The sequence below is a fragment of the Anopheles aquasalis genome, chromosome 3 (genome assembly GCF_943734665.1).
Source record: "Anopheles aquasalis chromosome 3, idAnoAquaMG_Q_19, whole genome shotgun sequence".
NCBI classification, from domain to species: Eukaryota; Metazoa; Arthropoda; class Insecta; order Diptera; family Culicidae; genus Anopheles; species Anopheles aquasalis.
In genome coordinates this window covers 22,061,596-22,081,595 of record NC_064878.1, presented here as the reverse complement: position 1 = coordinate 22,081,595, position 20,000 = coordinate 22,061,596, and the positions used below count along the sequence as shown (strand labels likewise).

Genomic DNA, 20,000 nt, shown 5'->3' with positions numbered 1-20,000 from the left:
TTCGCGGCCGCGTTTCGGTTTGCGCAAACAGAAGAGAGCCATCCCTAGGGTTGTGATTACCAAAAATGTTCGCCGGATGATCGCGAACCTCGACCATAAATTGTGCCAAAGGACGGGGTTGCTTCCTCTTTTCCGCGACTACAACTCGCCTGCTGCGACGACGACGACGTAGGCCACACCAAGCAACAACTGTTTTGCTCGTTAATCGTTCACCGACAAAAGGAGCAACGAACGATTGGCCTGGCGTTATCCGACCTACCGGGTTTTGTGAGTTCGCTGAGGCAATTATGCCAACAACACGGTGACCTCCTCCCTGTTGACTAAGTGCGTCAATAAATGTGTGATTTATGACGAGCTTCCTCGTCGTGCGCGTGCCAGTTGACGAGCAATAAAACCGACGTACAATTGATATCTTCCCCCTTTTGCTTTAGGGCGATTCACGATGATGCTTAGATTGTTTCTCATCGCCATCAGCACCATCATAATCATCGCCGATGGGTTCGAGGAATGCGGTCACTGCACGGGGAGCCTAGGCTTTCGGCTTTCTCCTTCTTCCGGACGACATGCTGGACATGCTTTATGATGACCATTTGCACTGATGGGCAAGGAAGCCATTTTTCCTTCCTTTTCGATATGGATTGTACTGCACTCGTGATTGGTTATGATTCGTTTCATAAACGGATTATTGTCCGAAGGAGTGCTCCAGGGTTTATATTACACTTTTCCACTATTTTGTTTGATGTTTGTTTTAGTTTGAAAAACGGATTCTCGATCATCTGCTACTCGGTATGATGGAGTGATTAAAAATAATGGAAAAATGTTTTATAATTAATTTCAAGTAATATCAATCACTCCCAGTAAATGTTATCTGTTAGTATACGCTCGTAAATAAACTTACAGGATTACAAAATAATTCCAAATTAAGAACTGCAGCAATGGTTAATGTATATGCAATGATATTCAATTATGATTATCCGGTAACAAAAGGAATCCTTTCCAGTTCGTTAACCACTGTCTCCGGAAGAATCCCCGACACGTAAAAAATGCCGAGCGCCACTGAAAACGTTACACTCTGAATAACTGCCCAACTCAACTTTTATCCTTTAATCCCAAGCCGTGAATTGTGAGATTGTTTACCCGATGTAAGCAGTTTAGCAGCATCACCACTTACCTCGATTTCAATTTCGATATCACGGTGGACGGTTTAAGTTTTAATCTTTTACAATTTCGTTTCCGCAAAAAAGGAAGAGAAATCTCTCGACACCTGCCTGCCAGAAAGGGCATTCCATTGGCCGTGTGCCAACTGCTTCAACCAACCGTCAATCTGAGGCCATTTCACACCGGAGATTATGATTTTGGGCTTGCGAGAGATAATCAACGTGTCGCTTGATTGATTACTGTTCGATCCCATCCCCCGTTGCCATTGAATTTGATCGATCGATCGATCGATCGAGTCAGTAGAGTAAAATATCTTGGCAGGGCCAAGAGGTCAAATCAAAATCGAATCGAATCGAACGAACCGGTATAGGTCCCTTGGCATGGTTCTGCCCGGTTCAACGTCACCAAGGCAAGGCTAAGTAATTGGTCGTTAAACATTAAACCGTCATCCGAGGCCAATGTCCACGGAAACCACAGATCCGCCAGGACTCCGCTGCCACTGTCACCGGGTTGGCAGGGACGCTTTGGCTTTTGAATAATTTAAAGAATCATAAATTACACCCGTGACACTCACAAGTGTTGCCAAAAAACTAAATTCAAGCCCTTCAAACCCGCCGCTGCCGGAAGCGAGAGCGAGAGCAGAACCTTTCGCCTCGATTCTGCAGAACCGTTCCCGGCATCGGCACTCGTTGCCGACACGCGGAAACCCCCGGAAACCTTTCTTCGGATGACGTCTTCTGCATCGACTTCCGGTGGTTCTTCTGGTGGTGGTTGCGAGAGAATGCGCCGGCAATGTCGCGATTTCACAGCTCCATTCCACCGGGCAATAATCCGATAATCCGATACCAAGAATCCGGCATCTGGAATCTTCTGTCGACAGCACGTCCCCGGCTTTCCCTACCACAGACGTCCGAACGTGGAATACATTTTTTTTTTGTTGGGCACTAGCACCGAATGTGGTGAAGATTTTGGCACTTACTGGTACGGTAGCTACGGTGGATTTTTCTTACAAAAAGTGTAAGAACGAAAGAGTAAGATGCAAAAAGGGGGGACGAGCTTGGTTGAAAAGGATAGGGCTTAATCGTGTGTATGCTTCACGCCGTGTGCCTGGTTGGTTGGCTGTTGGGAAATAGGCCACGGTCTGGTCTGGTGTCTGATAATCACCGGAGGCTAGTCATCATGCGATCCGTTTTGTGCGCTTTTTTCTTTGCCTTTTCTCCTACTGGCGCAGTGTTTCTATCAGTGGAAAAAGTGTAGTGAAGGGGAAGGAAAGAAGCATCTTAAATAGGATGTTTTGTTGTCAGCACATTAACAGGCAATAGGCGCCACAAATGACACGTTGTTATCTAGAACACTTGGTTTTGGGTTTGCTGTGGCTTGGACGATTGAATATTGTACCACATGTCGTGAAGCAATAGTTCAACAAGTTCAAAGTCAAAAAAGATATAACTCGAATGTAAATTACACTCATATGTGCTTTAGCTATGTGAATCTTTGCAAAAATAATCCAATCCAATCGTACTTTACGTTAGATTGAGTGGTTTCAAAAGATTAATCCATGCAGAAATCCTTATATAAAAGTGATCTCTAAATCGCGGTTCATCGTTACATAAATTGCAATAATTACATTCATGCACTTCACGGTTAGCATGAGTTGACTACTGCAAAGGTAGGACGAATGTGATAAAAGTGTTCAACCGAACCAGAAATAACGCTCCGCATCTCTCAAGGATTATCATTTTTGTGACACATCAGCACACTGTTCGAGAGCATGTGCGCCGCTTCAGTTCAACAAGTTCAACTTCAAAGCCAATATCACTTGAACGGAGACCCAAACATACGTGCTTTACCTGCGCGAAACGATCTACAAAGTTATATATTCACAGTGCAATCAGAGTGTAACATAATTTCTGCTCTAATGCCGAGTTGACGCTGCTGTTCATCTTTAAGCCAAATCGCACTTTATTATCGCACTCCAATTTAATGGAAAATATTTTCAATAGAGAGTTATCTCATGCAGAAACCATCATGTAAATGTGATCCCTATATCGCTATTCATCGCGTTACGAGCACTTTTTAACAATGGTATTCATACACTGTAGCAACACACCACCATTCGGCGACTGTTGCAAAAGTTGTAGAACAAATGTGACAAAAGGTGCTCAACCAAATGCCAACGCGGGCGCACAAATAACACTCGGTATCTATCGAGGATTCACTCACGTTTTGCGACGCATCAGCACACTGTTCGATAGCCATGGGGGGCCCGGGTGCTATGCTAACACCGTGTCCAATGTCACCAACACGCTAGAAGTAGCTCGCGCAGTCGAGTCGAGCGCTAGCGGAGCAGAGCAGAGGATTTCCGATGAGTGCATCCAGCGCCACCGGTCGACACGCACCGGTGCGCTCTGTTTCGCCAAATCGTTCCCGTGCCAGGTGCGTTCGAGCGCGAACACTACCGAGAGATGCTTCCGGAGTTGGGGGGGAGAGGACGGAGACGTTTTTCACGCTCCAGATGCACAGATCCCGACGCCATGGTCTGGCCTGGCGGCGATAATAATGTAAAAATGGTCCTTCAAAAAGGCGAACACCGGCACTGGGTGTCGGTGTGTTCTTGCCGCTCGCCGGGATTTCTTTCTTGGGAGAATTCCGTTCCGTCGTTCGCTTTCTTCGTCAGCAGCAGCAGTGGCAGCAGCAGTGGCAGCAGTGGCGTCTCGGTCGCTCAGGCGTCTAGGTGCTAGTTGCTCAAGGTGATAAAATCACAGATTTTCGGTGGTTTTGATGTGCACAAGCTTGTAAGCGTCATGCTAGAGTAGACGAAGAAGGATGTAGCATCTTCATCGCGCGAGAATGCGCTGTGTTCTTGTGAGATTTTCCTCCCTTGGTGGTGGTTGTGTAACGCTGTGTGTTTTTTGGTGGTGGAGAAGTCGATACGCTGCAGCTTGCTGTGTGCAAAGCTACGATATAAATCAACTTATCCTACCTTCGTCGATGGTGGGATCGATCGACTTTCGTTGCCATCGATGACTCGCGAGCACCAGCACGTGCACACGTGTGCTTTACGTACCGTACCGTGGCTCTCTCGTGGATCAAACGCTAACCAGCTGAGTGTTAGTAGCAAGTCGTTCAGCCTGCCCCGTGCCTGACTTAAGAGGGGGAAGGAATGTCGTTTTTACTGTCACGGGGCCACGAGAACGAGAGCGCGAGACGCGGGCCCATGTGAGTGGAGACCACGCCACGACACCATTCCATACTCCCATTTTCTCCGGTGACGCTCTGGCCCTGGAGGGATGCAACGAGCCGTGAAGCAGCCGTCTTATACTCGTATTACGCGCGCATTATTGGAATGGTAATTGGGTTTTTCAATCAACACCGACCGATCTTTGCGGCGTGCCTGTCCCCCGGGTTGTCGAGTTGGTTACGGGTTGGTTGAGCGAATCCAAGCGACCCGGGGATTTGGTACACGATGTTTACAAGATGGCATAATGAAGGAAGAAAAGTGATGCAATATGCTTATGAATGCAACGATGCCAATCGCTTACTGAGGGTGGTAAAGTGTCACAGCATATTAAAGATTCGAACAGCACGGATAAGGTGACAGGAAGGGCATACAAACCGTTTTCCGTGCACCGTTTTTGCCGCCACGCAAAATTGAGTTTTCAATTTTGAGATTGTACATAAAATATGCTGCCATCGTTCTTATCTATTTTATAAATTTAGAATAGATGCGTTTTGCTGCTTCGTCTGATTTACGTAAGATTTTTTGCAGAAAATGTTTCGAGTAATCATAATAGAATGAGCTATTAAGAAACCCATGAGTTTTATCTATCAAAGTACGATGTTGTTTTAATGTTTTGATAAGGAGTTTTCAGAATAATCAAAAATCAAAATGCTAGCAATATGTTTTGCTCGTTATTGTGAGAATCATGTTCGCATTAAAATGGTGAATTAATTAAGGATTGGTTTTCTTTTAAATGATTGTAAATAAATTATGTTTGTTAATTATGCTTACAATTGCTATTTAATTACGTTTCATAAAGGTATAGCAGATGGTTCTTCATTCAATAGACTGAAATGATCGAGTAGAATGCATTAATGTGACCATAAAGTAATGCTTCATTTGAGAAAAAATACCAAATTTTCCTTTGTCTGTCTGTTTGACATGATTTATTATAAAACAAGAGACCTGTATTCGTCATTATATGCACACAGCCATTATAAAAAAAATACATGTTAGAATATAACATACTGAACATGTTCCAGGACCGCGGATAACTTTATCAAACAAGAGACAGCCCTGAGGAACAGATACTGAAGCTGGTTCAATCACGAAACTCAATTTGCAAACAGTATCAAACCGAGCTAGGATCTTTGGGGATTCCTTAAAGCGAACCAGGAAGCTTCAATCGATGTGCCCAATAACGAAATGATAGCCTTAACCTGAATCAGTACGCTTTTAAGTTGAAATGGCTATCAACTACCAGTATCCGTTCCGTTCCGGAATAGAGTACAAGCAACCCTTAAATTTCATTCAAAGCTTCCAACCGAAATCTGGGTTGCCTAAAAAAAAAAAGACAGACCTTGATACGATACAAATGTGCCAACTGTTCCCTGGAAGCGTTCGTCGTGGCGAACGAGAAATGACAGTCAAACGGAATGGACCATCATCTACTCCTACTTTCGATTTTCCTCTGTTTACCATTTCTGCACGCTAAGCAAAAGTGGCCGGGCTGCAAAACATATGTTGAGTCCTATAATGCGCCCGCAAAAGCAGCGTTGGAAAGAGTAGCGAAATCCATCCTTGCCCCAGGCGTACATGCAAATACAACATTCAACTCGAAGCAACAACGACGTCGAGGACGACGACGACGAGGACGAGGACGACGACCGCTGCACATATTTATTCTAATACCGTCATGCGCGATCCTTGAGTGATCCATTCACGAGATTCCACGAGAGCTGGTCCTGCTTGCGTGGGTCATTTTTGGGAAAGAACAGTTTTAGCCTACGGTGCCGTGGTCATGGCGTGGCGAGGCGACCGCTGCCGCTGACGGGTGACAAAAATACATAAAACATTAATGTAAACATTTCCGTTTGCACTGTCGCTGCTGCTACTTCTGTCTAGGCGATGTCTTGATTTAGCTGGCAAGGCAAACTGGGATGGGCGCGGTAACTGAAACTCGCGCGAAAATAAAAACCAAACCCCTCAGCATGACTTTGCTCACTCTAGTGTCCACGTGAGTTAGGCAGTATGCTAATGGCCCGGACGGGCGTCTCATTCATGTTTCCACGAAGAGGATAAGGCCCCGTACTGTTTCGTCATTGCCTGAATTGTTGAGTTCGCTTTGTCGTGTTGGAGCGAATAATTTAAAAAAAAAAAACATAAAAAACACACAACCAAAAGTTCATTTCAAATCACTCGACCAACAAAGCATTAGGCGCTGGAACCACTTCTGCGCTCGTTCGCAGTTCGCGTTAATTGTGGGAGTTAGTATTGCTGGCGCGCGTACGCACACGTGTACTCGAGTGCCTAGGTTCGCTTTTAATGAGTTTTTATTTTCGAACATTGTTTTAGACACATACAACACTCGACACACGGGGCGGAGGTCGGAGATCGGTGGATTGACTTCATTAGGGGCCAAATAATGATGCTTCGCGTTTGCCGGAATACCGGACAGGTGTTAAATTGGGAAAAGCCACCCCGATTGGTAGCAAGCGAGCGAACTTTGCCGCTTTTTAATTGCCACACAATCTGTCGAAGAGCGTAAAAACCCTTGAAGGTTTAGGGCTACGCCAAGCACATTAAATTCGATAAGGACTGTAGCTGCTTTCACTACTGAAAAGTTGTGGAATACTTTTTGATGACTCTTGGAGTGTCTTGGATTAGAAATTTAGCCCCATGAAGCGACTGAAACAGAATACTTTCTTACAGAACCATTCAGGTTGGATAAACTTATAAATATAGAATTTAAATTCAGGATCTGGATTAATTCCCAAAGGTAACTGGCAGGCCAACTGGTACACCGGTTAACCCACTGTTACAGTTAGGCCCACAGTTCAGCCAGTTAACTCGGAGAGAGAGAGAGAGAGAGAGAGAGAGAAAAGAAAAGTAGATCAAGTATCCACGTGGCCCCGCGAATCGCCCCTTTTTTCGCCAACAGCTTCATCAGATTACGTCGTTCCGATGAAGTTTCCGATTTGTTGAACCGAGATGGATCCGATTCTGCTCCATCGACAATATTGATTGACTCGACAGAAAGGACCCGTTCGTAACCCGAGAGCTGCTCACAGTACAACCACACCACCACCCACCGCAGAACCACAAGAACTCAAGGGTCGAAGGTCAATTTAACACCATCTTCATCATAATCGCCATTATCGCCTCAACCGCTCGCGCACCCGGATGTTGGAGTGCTGCAGTGCAGTGGGAAGACTTTAAGAACTTAGTTTGATGCGCCTGCGTGCGACTGTTGGTGGTTTGAGTTCGTGGTAGCATCTGGGCTACTAACGCGATCTACGTTAGTGGCAAGAGGGTGCGATGAAAAATGCACCCCACTCGGGTGTTGTTGGAAAAGGCAGAAGACCCACCAGACCGCTAGCTAGCGAGCGAGTGTCGTGTCGAGTGAAGTTATTGAGGGTTCGTGCCCTCGGGAACAGATCAGATAATTAGCGGGGAACGCTTTTCTAGTGGCTCTGCATCGAAGGAGATAAAATATCCGGCCATTCGTTATCCGGCTCGGTGGTCCCGTTCCTGGCTAATCTGTTCCATCGCACCGGCACCCCGTCCGTTCGCTAGCAGCAAGAGGTTCACCGCCGGCAGGCATCACCTGTGCGCCTCAGGCAGCATAATGTCACATGATGATGAAAATCACATAACGCGAACTCTTATCGCCATAATGCCGCTGCTTCACTTCACTGGTGGGGTTGGGATTTTGCCTTGAACACTTCACTCGCTGGCATGCGGGCGCGAGCTTTCTTCATTCTTCAGCAACAGATGCTCCAGCCGACTCCTGGCGCGCCAGTAGCGTCTTCTCGCCAGCGACCAACCACCAACAAGCGATCAAAAGCGATGCGGTTGGTGACATTCTTTTGGTGCAAAACATCGCGACCGAAAAATGCTCCCCGGACCTCTCACGCAATTGACACGCGACGCGTTGTGCCTTTGGCTACGACGCGCTCGGTATTCTGGTTGGTATTCGGCTTTGGCCTGCTTCACGCCATTCCGAAGCCCAAAAACATCTTAAAGCCTCCGAGGGACGAAAGGGCCTTTCTTTTTGGGGGGGGGGGGGGGAGGGAGCGGAGCGGCGATTCGATTTGGGTCGAGTGTGATAAGCTTGGGTTTGGAGTGGTTTGGTCCGCTATCGATCGATCCGACCGGGCCGGGAGATGAAGTGACAGTTTGGAACGCGCGTCACCGTCCGATCGGGTGGCCGTCTGTCCGGGATGCTCCGGGTGTCATGCAAAGTTTTGATCCCCTCGTTCCACCCTTGGGATGTGGCAAGACAAGGCAACCTTTCTCCCTTGCTCCCAATTGACTATTTACAAATCACTTCAGCGGTGAAAACTGTCAATCAAAGTGCCGGCAAGTGTTTTCCGGGGCCGCTCGGGTGTCTGTAGCCGCAGTCCGAGAGGTTTTTGTGAATGGGCGGCTACTGGACGGATTGGAAGTGGTTGTATCGGAGTGTTTCCGTGCTGCCCTGACTGACTGGATCATGGAGTGTTGATTAATGTTTGCGGTTTTTGTTTGTGATGCAGCAACAATTGAAGATGGCGCTGGATAGTTTGTTGGCGTTTGACAAATGATATTTCAATTAAATAAGTGATGTTCGAGTGAATTACCAGTTAATTAGGGTGTAATGAATTAGCTTTTCCTACTGCAATTGAAAACAGCAAGGCAGTACTTTCAACAGCTGTTAAAAATAAAACAAACAAAAAAATAAAGATGACAAGATTAAAGAAATGCTCATTAAACTTTTCTTTGTTATTTCATGTTTCCATTGAGCGAAGCCGTTATATAATATGGTATATTAGTTGGGCTGGTAAACAATTGATCAAGTTGTGTTTACATTAAGATATACTTTAACATATCCTAAAGGCCTGGAATAATATATGGTCTTTTTCATAAAACGTTACAGCTAATGTGCATACTATGAACTACGAATAATAACATCACTGAGCAAGGCAAATAATCTACTACCAACTACCTTATTCGATTCTCGAATGCCATATCGATTTGAAATACTTCCATTTAGTTATGAGAAATTCATTTTTTATCTTCTTCTTTAGCCTGGTTATCAAAACTAGTTTATTAATGGGTATATGTGTATCTCCACATCAAATGTATACAACTGTTTCTATTATTATTTTGTAACAGATCATAATGGAAATTTTAACATTCAGCATGAACAAACAATTAAAAAACAGAAATTGTCAATCTGCAGTCCAAAGCAATAAGTTATCCAAAGTGTATAGTTTGTTAAACCTATGCCAACGTTTTCATTCATGATTGTATGTGGATTTTCTGATAAAATAAATAACCAACTTAATTCATCACTCAGAATCTAACTACATGATGCAATTTATGCTGCTTTATGAAACTAATTTCAACAAATCACTCACAACAGGTAGTAAGAAAAGGGAAAATACATGCACAGAAATCGCACAAGAACTGTAATTATGCTCCAGCGTCTTAGCTCAGACAGGCGCTCAAGATCCACCGGAAAACCCCCACAGAATCCACTTTTCCTTTGGCAGCCTTGAGCGCCACGCATTAGCCCGATTAGAAAAGCGGCTTCGCGTAATTGCATCTCATTGCATCACCATAATCGTACAGCACGTTTCACGTCATCATTCCACTTGACACATGTCCCTCCCCCGGGGCGGTGGATGGTAAGGAAGAGGAACAGCCCAATCGACGACATTGTGTGACGTGCAAGGATTCCACGGTAAAGAAGGCCCGCGGCGGGGGCCAAAAACATGTCTCGCGATTTCGCGATTTAATCGATTCGAACGGTCGTATGTGTGTCTGTAAGGCGCTGTAAGTGGCATCGCGACATCCTCTTCCCGATGTCGTGGGCGTACACGCCGGCGAGGCCTTCAGCCGTTGGCGTCGCGAGATGCTTTATCGGGAGCAATTTTACGGGTTGGTGCCGGTGAAATGCAATAAATAGGAAAAGTGCACTGGAGCGAATGCACAGATCGGTCCCGCGGCTTCGCTTATCGCTCTCCACGCCGCCATCTCGGGAGTCAATATTTGAGAAGACAATTTATCAAACAGAGTACCCCCCCGGGGGGGAATGGCAATCCTTGGGCGTAACCACTCCGCGTGGCGCGATGGTTCGATGAATCAAAAATCGTGGACAAGTGGCTGAGTGAGTTGTTTTCCTTTTCGTTGTTGTCCTGGGCGTCCTGGGTGTCCTGGGCGTCGACGTCATCGGGATAGGAATCGATTGGAATTTCGTCCTTAAAAGCACCCCCCAAAACCACCAGCGCGCGACCATTCCCGTTGCTGCTGCGGACGCAACTAGGAACAGCGGAAGCGCAGAAACGACGAAAAAGTAGGAAAGTCTCAACTACTCGTCTCGCAGGAAATGATGGATAACAAGATAAATTTTCTCTGCTGTTGGAGTGGTGGTAGTAGGGGTGCTGAATGCCGGATGTAACATTTTACGAGCCAACAGCAGCAGCTTCGAGTCGGCGAGTCGTCGAGTAAGAGGGTGCACGACAGAACGATTGATTAGAGGGATCGATGTTCCCGATCATCCCCGTCCTGTCTTCCCGGAAGGAAGCGTCCACCTAGTGGAGCGAAGAAGGTTGCGAAGGGAAGGGAAAGATGGAGGGAATCGCACCAGCGGTCGGTCTGCCGGTTCGGATGCGATCGGAAGTCAGATAAGTTCATTAAGTGTCGCCGCATTCTGTTGACTCTCGTCTCGCCGCGACATCGCCGCGTCGTGCCAGGACATCCTGCTGCCGCTGCTCCTGTTACTACAATGTCCGTGCTGTGATTGATCACTGCCCAGTTCCCAGGGTTCTCATAGCGATGAGCAGACGAAAGGATGTAATTCGACCACTACACTACCGTAAACCGACCCACGGCAAAGAAGCGAAGATTTGTAATAAACACTTTAATGACCCATTCCCATTCTGTGTTGCTGCGAATCATAAATAAGGATGTCAGGAGTGGTGTATTTTGCGCTGAAAAAAAAACGAGGAAACCTAAACAGGATATCCGTTACCATTACCTATCCCCGGGCGGCTGCCTATCTGTTGCCAAATGGTTTACGAAGCTCAGCGAAAATATCCTGGCGGTTGTTATTTTTTTTTTTTTTGGGCTGAAGTGATCATCTTTGACATTACTTGACGACTTAGCACCATCCCGCCTACGGTCGGGGGGGGACCAAAACATTCCACTAGACGCTTTTCGGTGACCGAACTCCGGACTGACAATCATCGGTTTGATTTCATCTCCCGCAGTGGCTCCTAGTAGTGGGCTTCCATCAGTTTGCCGAACCGTAGCGACATTCCATTCCAGGAAGTGGGCTGACTTTGCCGGAGCCTTCTCGTTGGCTTCTTGGCAGTAAACACGATGCTTCCGCCGTACAAACAAGTGGTTCGGTTCGGCTCACGGGAAGGGCGAGAGATAGTTTGATGAAAGTTGAAAGTTGTTGCTCGGTAGAGCAGAACCGGCGTAGAGTAGACGAAGAACCGGGCACGCACGCTCGGCGCAAGTAGTTGGAGGACTTCGACGTATAGCATCTTCATCTCGTAGTGTGGCGTGGCTGTGGCACTACCACTACCTGTGTATGTGTCTAGGCATCAGGCCGTTGGCAGCAATTTGTCGGCCGAGCCGAGCTGAGGGTACGGTTCGTTTCCAGTTTCAGTCTTGCGAGAAGGACGACACCGACGACGGCGACGACCTGCCTCACCTCCAGGGCCCCCATTATAGTTGGGCCGACTGGATTCGCCTTTGATTAAGACGAAGGAGCTTCCGTACAGCTCATGATGGAAGGAACTTTATCGAGAGTGTGTCTTGTTTTTTTTTGTGTTGCTTTTCCGGGTGTACTTCTTGAAGCTCCTGGTCTAGTCCTTTCTATTTCCGTACTACGACCAGCTAATCACTTCACGGATCGTAAGAAGGATGGAAGGTCTTTTGCTGGAAAGTTTAAAGGGAAGTATTCTAATGTTCTACTGTTATTGCTCGGTCGATTGGAAGGTAAATGTTCGTCCCATTTTATGAGCCACGTCCCGGTAAGCTATACGAAGCGTAAATTAACCGCGATAGGCCGTTACCGTCCCGGGACCGGGCCGGCAAAGACTTAAATATGTTTCGAGCACAGCACAATGGCTAAACTCTCCGAAAAGATGCTCAAAGTCCAAAGGGGAGTTTTGTCTACCGAGGTAGTGGTTTTTTTAAAAGAAAAGAAGAGGATTATTGTCCCCTTGGCTCGGACTCGGATGGATGGATGGATGGACAGACGGACGGAAAACATGCGAAAAAGGGTAATTGAATTGTGCGATGCGACCACTCCCTTCTTCCAACACCCAATGAGACCGCTTTTAAAGACCGCTCATCTTTCTGGGCTACCGAGCTGGTAAACCAGGAGGGACCGTCCCCATTCTCTGCTCATATCCGGTTTTATGGGATCTAAGGGAGGCGATAGAGGGTGGATTTTTAATACCGCGTTCAATTATGCGCCGGCCACTTCACCTACTTTCCCACTTTTCATCTCGAGCTAGCGAGAAGAACCCACCCGTGGCTTCCGTTCCGGTGGTTTGAGGAATGATTGAGGAGTGCAGGAACACCGAGGCGTTCATATGTGTTTGGAAGGGGTTTTTTTTTGTCTCCGAGTTCTGCTCTCAAAGTGGGCGCCCGACCGATGACAATGATGTCTATATTTTTAAGTCCCGTTAACCACAGCCACCCAGCAATGTAGCACCAGCAGTTTGTGGTGCATGATGCGATGGTCCGTAGCATAGTTAATCATTTTTATCTCTCTTCATTTAAATTGATGGTAACGAGCTTTTTATTGGTGAAACCTTTCTTTCTGGTGAAGGCATACAGTGCTCGAGAACATTTATGAGACTGGGAATATTACGATGTGGCCAGGGTATTGTTTTCGCAATCTTTCATCTAGTAGACAAAGCGCTAACTCTACATACGCTTAGCAACGGTGCTACGGTAACCTAAAGTACGTGCTTAGAAGGAAATCTAATCATTTCCGAAACGAAAACCCTTCGCCAGCAAGTCACGCTCCAGCTCGTGAGCACGAATTAGCATAAATGCAATCCACGCCCAGCCCGGCGGCAGTGGTCAGCGACGGGCAGAGAGGGGACCGTAAATCTTCCCGGTAAGCACATTAGTTACCAAATAAAAATCCAATCCATCAGCCGGAAGGTATCATAAGTGTGAACGTTTACCGGATTCATCGCTGGTTGGACTGGGCAGAACACGACCAAGAGAGGTCCTTGGTCTCGACGTGCTCATGGCCCGGTCACGGTTGGATTAATTTCGCGGAAACCACAGTCCAAACGGCTGATCGACAGTGAGCACGATGCCCCGGAGGTGCTTGGTGCTTTGTGACGCGCGTGATTAATGATGGCGCGAGAAGAAGGACTTTATAGGGAGGTACAGAAAAGGCTCATTTTTGTTGATTTTTTGTGAACAAACCATGCAACTTGATTTTTTCAAGTGAATACCATATTGAACTACAACTTTTCAAGAATATTTGATCCTATTTTGAGGATGATTTATTAAAAATATCAGCATTTTGCAGTTAAAAAGTGGTCACACTATGGTTGATGAATGATCAAACCGGGTTCGTCGCTTAAACGGGCAAGTCTTTTGATTCAAACCAAAACACGGCTCATTTTTGACGATTTTTTCGTAGAAAACTTTCTACCTATGCATGTTTTTGCAAATGCCATATTAGACTACAACTTTTCAAGTATATTTGGTCGTATTTTGGTGATGATTTATTAATAACTTCATCCAAAAATAATGCTTTTCCATGCCATTGTGCCTTGTATGAAGCCCGGATTTTCAAAAATCTATAACTTTGTCAGTTTTTCTTCGATTGATCCAAAATTTTAACACAATACTTCTGAAAGAATCACCATTCACGGAAAAATGTAACAAATCATGTCACAAAAAATACCTTAGCAAATTCTGAGGTAAACGTCTATACAAGACATATTAGATTTGTTTTAGAATTTGAATGAATAAGGACTTTTAAACATTTATAGTTTTAATAAAACCTATCTTTGTGTATACTCAATTATTACCTTCAATTATGCTCTATAATCATCTTAGACCCAGATTTTACAGTATTCCTTTAATTCATTCGGGGCACATGGAAATGTAAATTTAAACAAAATTACCCTGCCCAACTATTTCGCGAAATTCTGTCCAAAGTTAATTATGAAACTCTTTAGCTCTCACAGCATAGAAAAAATCATGCTCTGAAAACTGAAAAACTCATAAATAAAGCACAAAGAGCAACGCACGTAGGATAACAACAGAACGTAACATAAATGACAAAGTTGTTTGCCGCCCAAAGTTGCTTCATACGAGTTTGCAGAGTCAGAATCGCGCTCCGGTTTGGCGACCCCCAAAAGAAGAAGACACAAAACACAGTCCTCAACGTCATTTGGCGTACTTTGGAGGCGATAGGGGAAGGGGCCTTGTTTGAACTTACACTATTGACCTACCGCTCCGGCCGCGTGACGGGACAGCGGGACTGAAGCGGTCATATCTGAGACAACATAAATCTCGCGACATCGTAAAACATCGCTTATGAATAACCACACTCCGGCTCAAACACAGTAGCCGTACTGAGTCAGCAACCTTCACGACGCTCACTGCTTTCTCTCTTTCTCTCAGTAGCCTGCGCAACTCAAGCAGTGATGAGTGTTGCTGGAGCCAAACAAAAAAAAAAAAACATACAGGACTGCAAGTTGCTCGTCGATGCTCGAAATGGTTGCTAGGGATCGCGCTAACCACCGAGACCACCGCAGCAGCCTCTGTGTTTAAAAAGCGAAGCAACCAAGTGTTGGCAACGTCGAATGAAGTCAAACAGCACCGTTACGTGGAGGTGAAAGGCAACAAAATTCACTTTACCGAGCACCCGTTCCTGCCCGGAGTTGACCTCGGGCGTTACCGGGGCGGATGTCGCGGTTACAAAACTTTAAGCGCTGGAAAACGCTGGAAGCCCACCAGCGAACAGCGAACTATGAAAGTGGTGTAAAAAGTTACCGAAGAGGCGGCATCATCAGCAGGAGGAGAAGGAGAAGGAGGAGATGAGATGTGGAAGGGAAGAGGCTCCGTGAAGTGTGTTCGACGTTCAACCTTTGCGGTGTCCACTGTCCGCGATGGGGCTAGGATACGGTCAGAATGACCTGTTCCCGGGGGGCCACAAAAACCGCTAACAATCCTTTTAACGTCCCACTAGGGCCATCACGAGTGTATGTCTCTCCATCACATCCATCTGACAAGGATTTTTTTTCCTGTTTCGCTTCGCTTTATCTCGCAGATTAAGACCCCCTGGAAGGCAGATCGACGATAGAAAGGATGCACCTGGGCTGCTTCTGAACACTTCGAGGATGCTTCCAGACCGGATTGAAGGATGTGAATCGGTTGCACCCGGTTTGCGTGACCAGATGGACCATCGCCTAGGACAATAGTATCGGGAGTGAAAGGTGCTTCTGAGGTTGTTCCAAAAAGGACGGAACGATTTCCCCTCGGGTATGCTGCTTCTAGCGGATGGACCGACGCTGAATTCTAACTTCTTACTAAACATGCAAACACGTCCCTTTCTCCCCAGTAGGAAGTCCAACGGAGCAGCAAGGACAACGGATCCTCGGAGGGGTCTAGAACGAAAGAAAAAAACCACAACAAACAAACGGATTGAACGCCATGGCCATCGCCCACACGGCGGTCAGCCTGGTGGGAGCAAATTTATTCATCACCATCAATCGCATCATCCTCGGTTCGTTCAGCAACATTGCGATCGGCATCGGTACGTGCTACTTCCTAGCGCCCGCCGGTCCCGTCCATGCGGCCATCCGGCTGACGCAACGCAACAACCATGCCAACATCTCCGAGCTGCTGGACAATCTGCTGCGCGGTTACGATAACAGCATCCGGCCCGATTTCGGCGGTAAGTGTGTCCGGTCCACGGTCACCCGTCTCTGCTTTCTGACGCAAAAGGCTATCAAAATGTTAATTGAACGCGCCACACTTCTAAGCGCGATTCGTTCGTTGGATTTTTGGTTTCGTCGTTTGGTGGGTTAGCCGCGAAACAATTCCGGAACCGGAGCGCTGGCCGCAAGAATGGCTAGACCAGCTTTCCCGGACCAGTTCTGTAGAGGGTGCACATCAATATTCATTACCGTTTGATGGTTGGAGGAAGGTCCTTCCACCGAGGATGCTATGGCGTTTGACAGACGAATTTCATTTCGTTCGATCGTCCAGAGCGTTCGTCCTTGGAGCATGGTGGCCTGCCGCAACGGATCCTTTATGATCCATTTTTAACGGTAATGTGATGAACGGCTCCGACGGTTGACGATTCGTTAGAATATCTCATCGCAGTGATCGAGCTTAATGGTCTCCGACGGAATCTGTCGATGAACCAGACCAGAACTCAGATCTATTGAAGCGGAAATGCACATTGAAATGCAAATGCTACTGGCCTCTGCCTTAAGCAGCGGTGCCATTACCCGTTGGGAGGATGGAAAACAATCGTTTAACACAGGGAACCAGGAATGTTACTTGTTCCGCTTGCAGAGTTACTGTTAAGGTTGATGATTGTGCGATAAAAGGAAAGGAGAATGAATCTGGTGTCCGATGGAGGCGCCTGGAAATGAATTCAAAAATTTCGAAACTATGCTTCCGTGTCAAGGCCACTAAAACAGTTCGGTAATTGGAGCATCATGATCTTAATTGTTCGAGGTTTTGTTTTAGCAAAAGTTTCGCTTTTGCCGTAAAGTGAGGTAAATTGCTGGTACCAACGGTGTGCTTAAACAGAACGCTTTTAACATTATGTTTTGCTTTCGTGCTCTTATTGCATACTTATTTACATAATTTCATTAAAATGCAGTTTTTGAATTAATTTTAGGTAGCTTCTTGAGTTGTTTTTGGATATTTTTTTTATGGTCAGTTATGTAATGGACTTTGATGTATTATTCACTTTATCGTTCATATTTATGTGATAGTTTCGCTTTGCAACTTTAGCAAATTTGTTTTATTCTTCCCATTCTTGCATTTCTTTTCTATCTTATCTGTTTATCTGTGCACATTCTTCATTTACATTTATTCTTTCTCTTATTTTTAAGCTTATTCTTATAATCAGTTCTTTCTTGTCCTTCCTTCTTCGCCTTTTGCTATCTTGGCTCGAAAGGAATGAAAAAAATTAAATCATCTTCAAGGAGGTTTCTGATGCTCTTCGAACATGCACGCACAATTTCAAAGCATTTGCACCTCAATCAACGAATTTTCTGCCCAAATACCTTCTGGAACAGAAAGTGAGAGTCGTCAGCATACTCACGGTGAACGCATGGTTTATTAAAAATGTGATTAATACCCCTTGGCAAATTAGTTTTCGGCTCCTCTAATTGGTCTAATCACATAATCCATTGAATCAATCACGGATACCGCTTTGCTAGCACGGGAGTCATCCAATATAACTTTGCTGTTGCCTTAGCTACCGACCTCGCTCATTCTCAAGCACCATCATCATCATCATCATCAACAGCAGTAGACCGACGCATGCTGCTCTCTTGGCATGCTGTGTTCGCCCAACAACTTATTAACTTTCAACCGTATCCATCTACCCCACCCGTTTACACGTTTGTTTCTTTCACCTGCGATGTCACCGCCCTCGGAATGTGGTTCACTACCCATCAACAGGCCCACCGGCAGTGATCGAGGTCGACATCATGGTACGCAGCATGGGTCCAATCTCCGAGGTGGATATGGTAAGTGATCGATCATACGCCGAACAACCGGCACAAAGCAGACGTTGCGCGATGAGATATTGATCTGTGGCACTCCTTGATTCCATTCCTCCACTTCCCTGCCTCGTTGCCATGGAATAAGCAGAAGGTGTGTTGTGGAAGAGCTGCAGCGTGAAGAACAAACAAAACGGTGAAGAAAATCGGTAACACTCGCCCCTCTCCCCGGGGATGATGAACGCGTTGCTCGGGCAACGCCAGTTGTCGACCGTTTGCGGAAAATGAGGAAACTTTCCACAAGGCTCCCCTCCCCGGGGAGGGGGAGCACTTCGAACTCCGGAAAACAGCAAATCGACGAAGCAATCGTGTCGATGAGCGAGCACTAGCTGGGCGTGTGATGAAGACGCGATGATGATGCCTTTTCACTTCCGTCCACCATATTTAATTCTCGCATACGAGTGTGTGCGCGCGAGTGGTAACTGGTTTTTGGGAAAGGATGGTTAAGTTACTAGGTTGTAAAAGGGAAGAGGGAAGGGTTAGGTTTGGGCATAACCACATGAAAGCGCCGCTGCCGCTGGAATGATGACGACGCCAAAAGAAGGGGTTTGTTGGTGTTGTTGTGCTTTGGTAAACAAGTTTAACAAACCGGATTCCTAAGCGTGGAAATCGCGCGGTACGCCGGGTTCGGGAGTTGCTTGTGTGTGAGTGGAAAAGTCGATCTTTTGGCGTCCGTGCGGTCAACCGGAATGCTTCGGCGAGAGTCCTGTGGGGCACACGCTTTTGCCTCAAACAGGGAAAGTTTTTTCGGAGGGGCGATGCTTCACCTTCGGCATTAGCTCCCTTCTCTTCGTTTTCTTCGGTTTGCCATGTTTTTTTTTGCTCATGTTTTGAACGTGTTTCACGTTTCATTCACATGTTTTCCTGTTTGTACGCGCTTGTTTTGCTATTTTCTGTGGTAGTATCCGCTTTTTATTATACACTTTACGTTTTTCTCTATTCCATATTGCATGTTTGTTCGAGTGAGCAACCAACTTACTACATTTTCCTCTATTCCTTTTTTCTTTTTTATCATTGTCCTTTTGTTATGATCGAATAAACTCCTTTTTCGGGGCGTCATCACAATGCATCCCATTCTGCATTCGAGACATCATTGATTGCAAGCACTCCATTTTTGAGGGGGGGGGCAGCATTATAGACACGATGTAACAAAGCGTCCCGTACGCTCCATCACTCCTATCATGTGCCAAGTTACAAAAACACTTTAGCACAACCATTCCGTCCCATTTTTTACCTTGCAACCGAGCACAAAAGGCGTACCGGAAGTCATTGGTATGTTGGTAGTAGCCGATCAACAAGAGTCGAGTTGACGGAGAAAAAACAGCCATCAAATTCTGCATACTCCCATCCCATGGTGGCATAGTTGCTACCATAGTTGAGGGTATTCTGCATCCGATAGTTCGTCCCCGGTCGTCGCAAACAGGTGAAACTTTCTTGCCATCGCACAGTACGGTAACGAAAGGACCGGCAAACAACCTTCGAAGTGGTCCGCGTGCGCCCCTTGTGCAGCAAGACCAGGTCACCTGCGTTTCTAACCTGCCCAGGGTGATCTGTGGCAGCTTCGTTTCTTTTTTACGACGCCTTCGAAGCGTGCAGCGGACTGTGTGTACACCGGAAGGATGCTGGTGGTTGGGGGAGAATGGGGAAGGAAGAGGAGAAGGACAAAAAATGGAGCAACGACACCAGCATTGTCGAACCCCTGGGTGTGTAGAAGTCAAACACCGAAGAAGATTATTATTGCACAGCTTCTTTGACGGTGATGTTGAGCGGGGGGAACCGCATCTTTTACTGATGGAACCAAGTGACTTGACTGGGTGAATGGGAGCTTACAAGGACAC

The 20,000-nt window shown here is 46.3% G+C and overlaps 1 protein-coding gene across 1 annotated transcript in view; it reads left to right on the top strand.

The window, feature by feature from the left end:
- LOC126577395 (gamma-aminobutyric acid receptor alpha-like) overlaps positions 1-20,000 on the top strand; it is a 47,544-nt gene that overhangs the window by 9,912 nt on the left and 17,632 nt on the right. The window contains exons 3-5 of the mRNA XM_050238997.1: positions 15,687-15,898; positions 15,981-16,313; positions 18,062-18,129. Of these exons, the coding sequence (XP_050094954.1) occupies positions 16,070-16,313; positions 18,062-18,129 (312 nt within the window). The 5' untranslated portion in view covers positions 15,687-15,898; positions 15,981-16,069. The remainder of the gene's footprint in view (positions 1-15,686; positions 15,899-15,980; positions 16,314-18,061; positions 18,130-20,000) is intronic.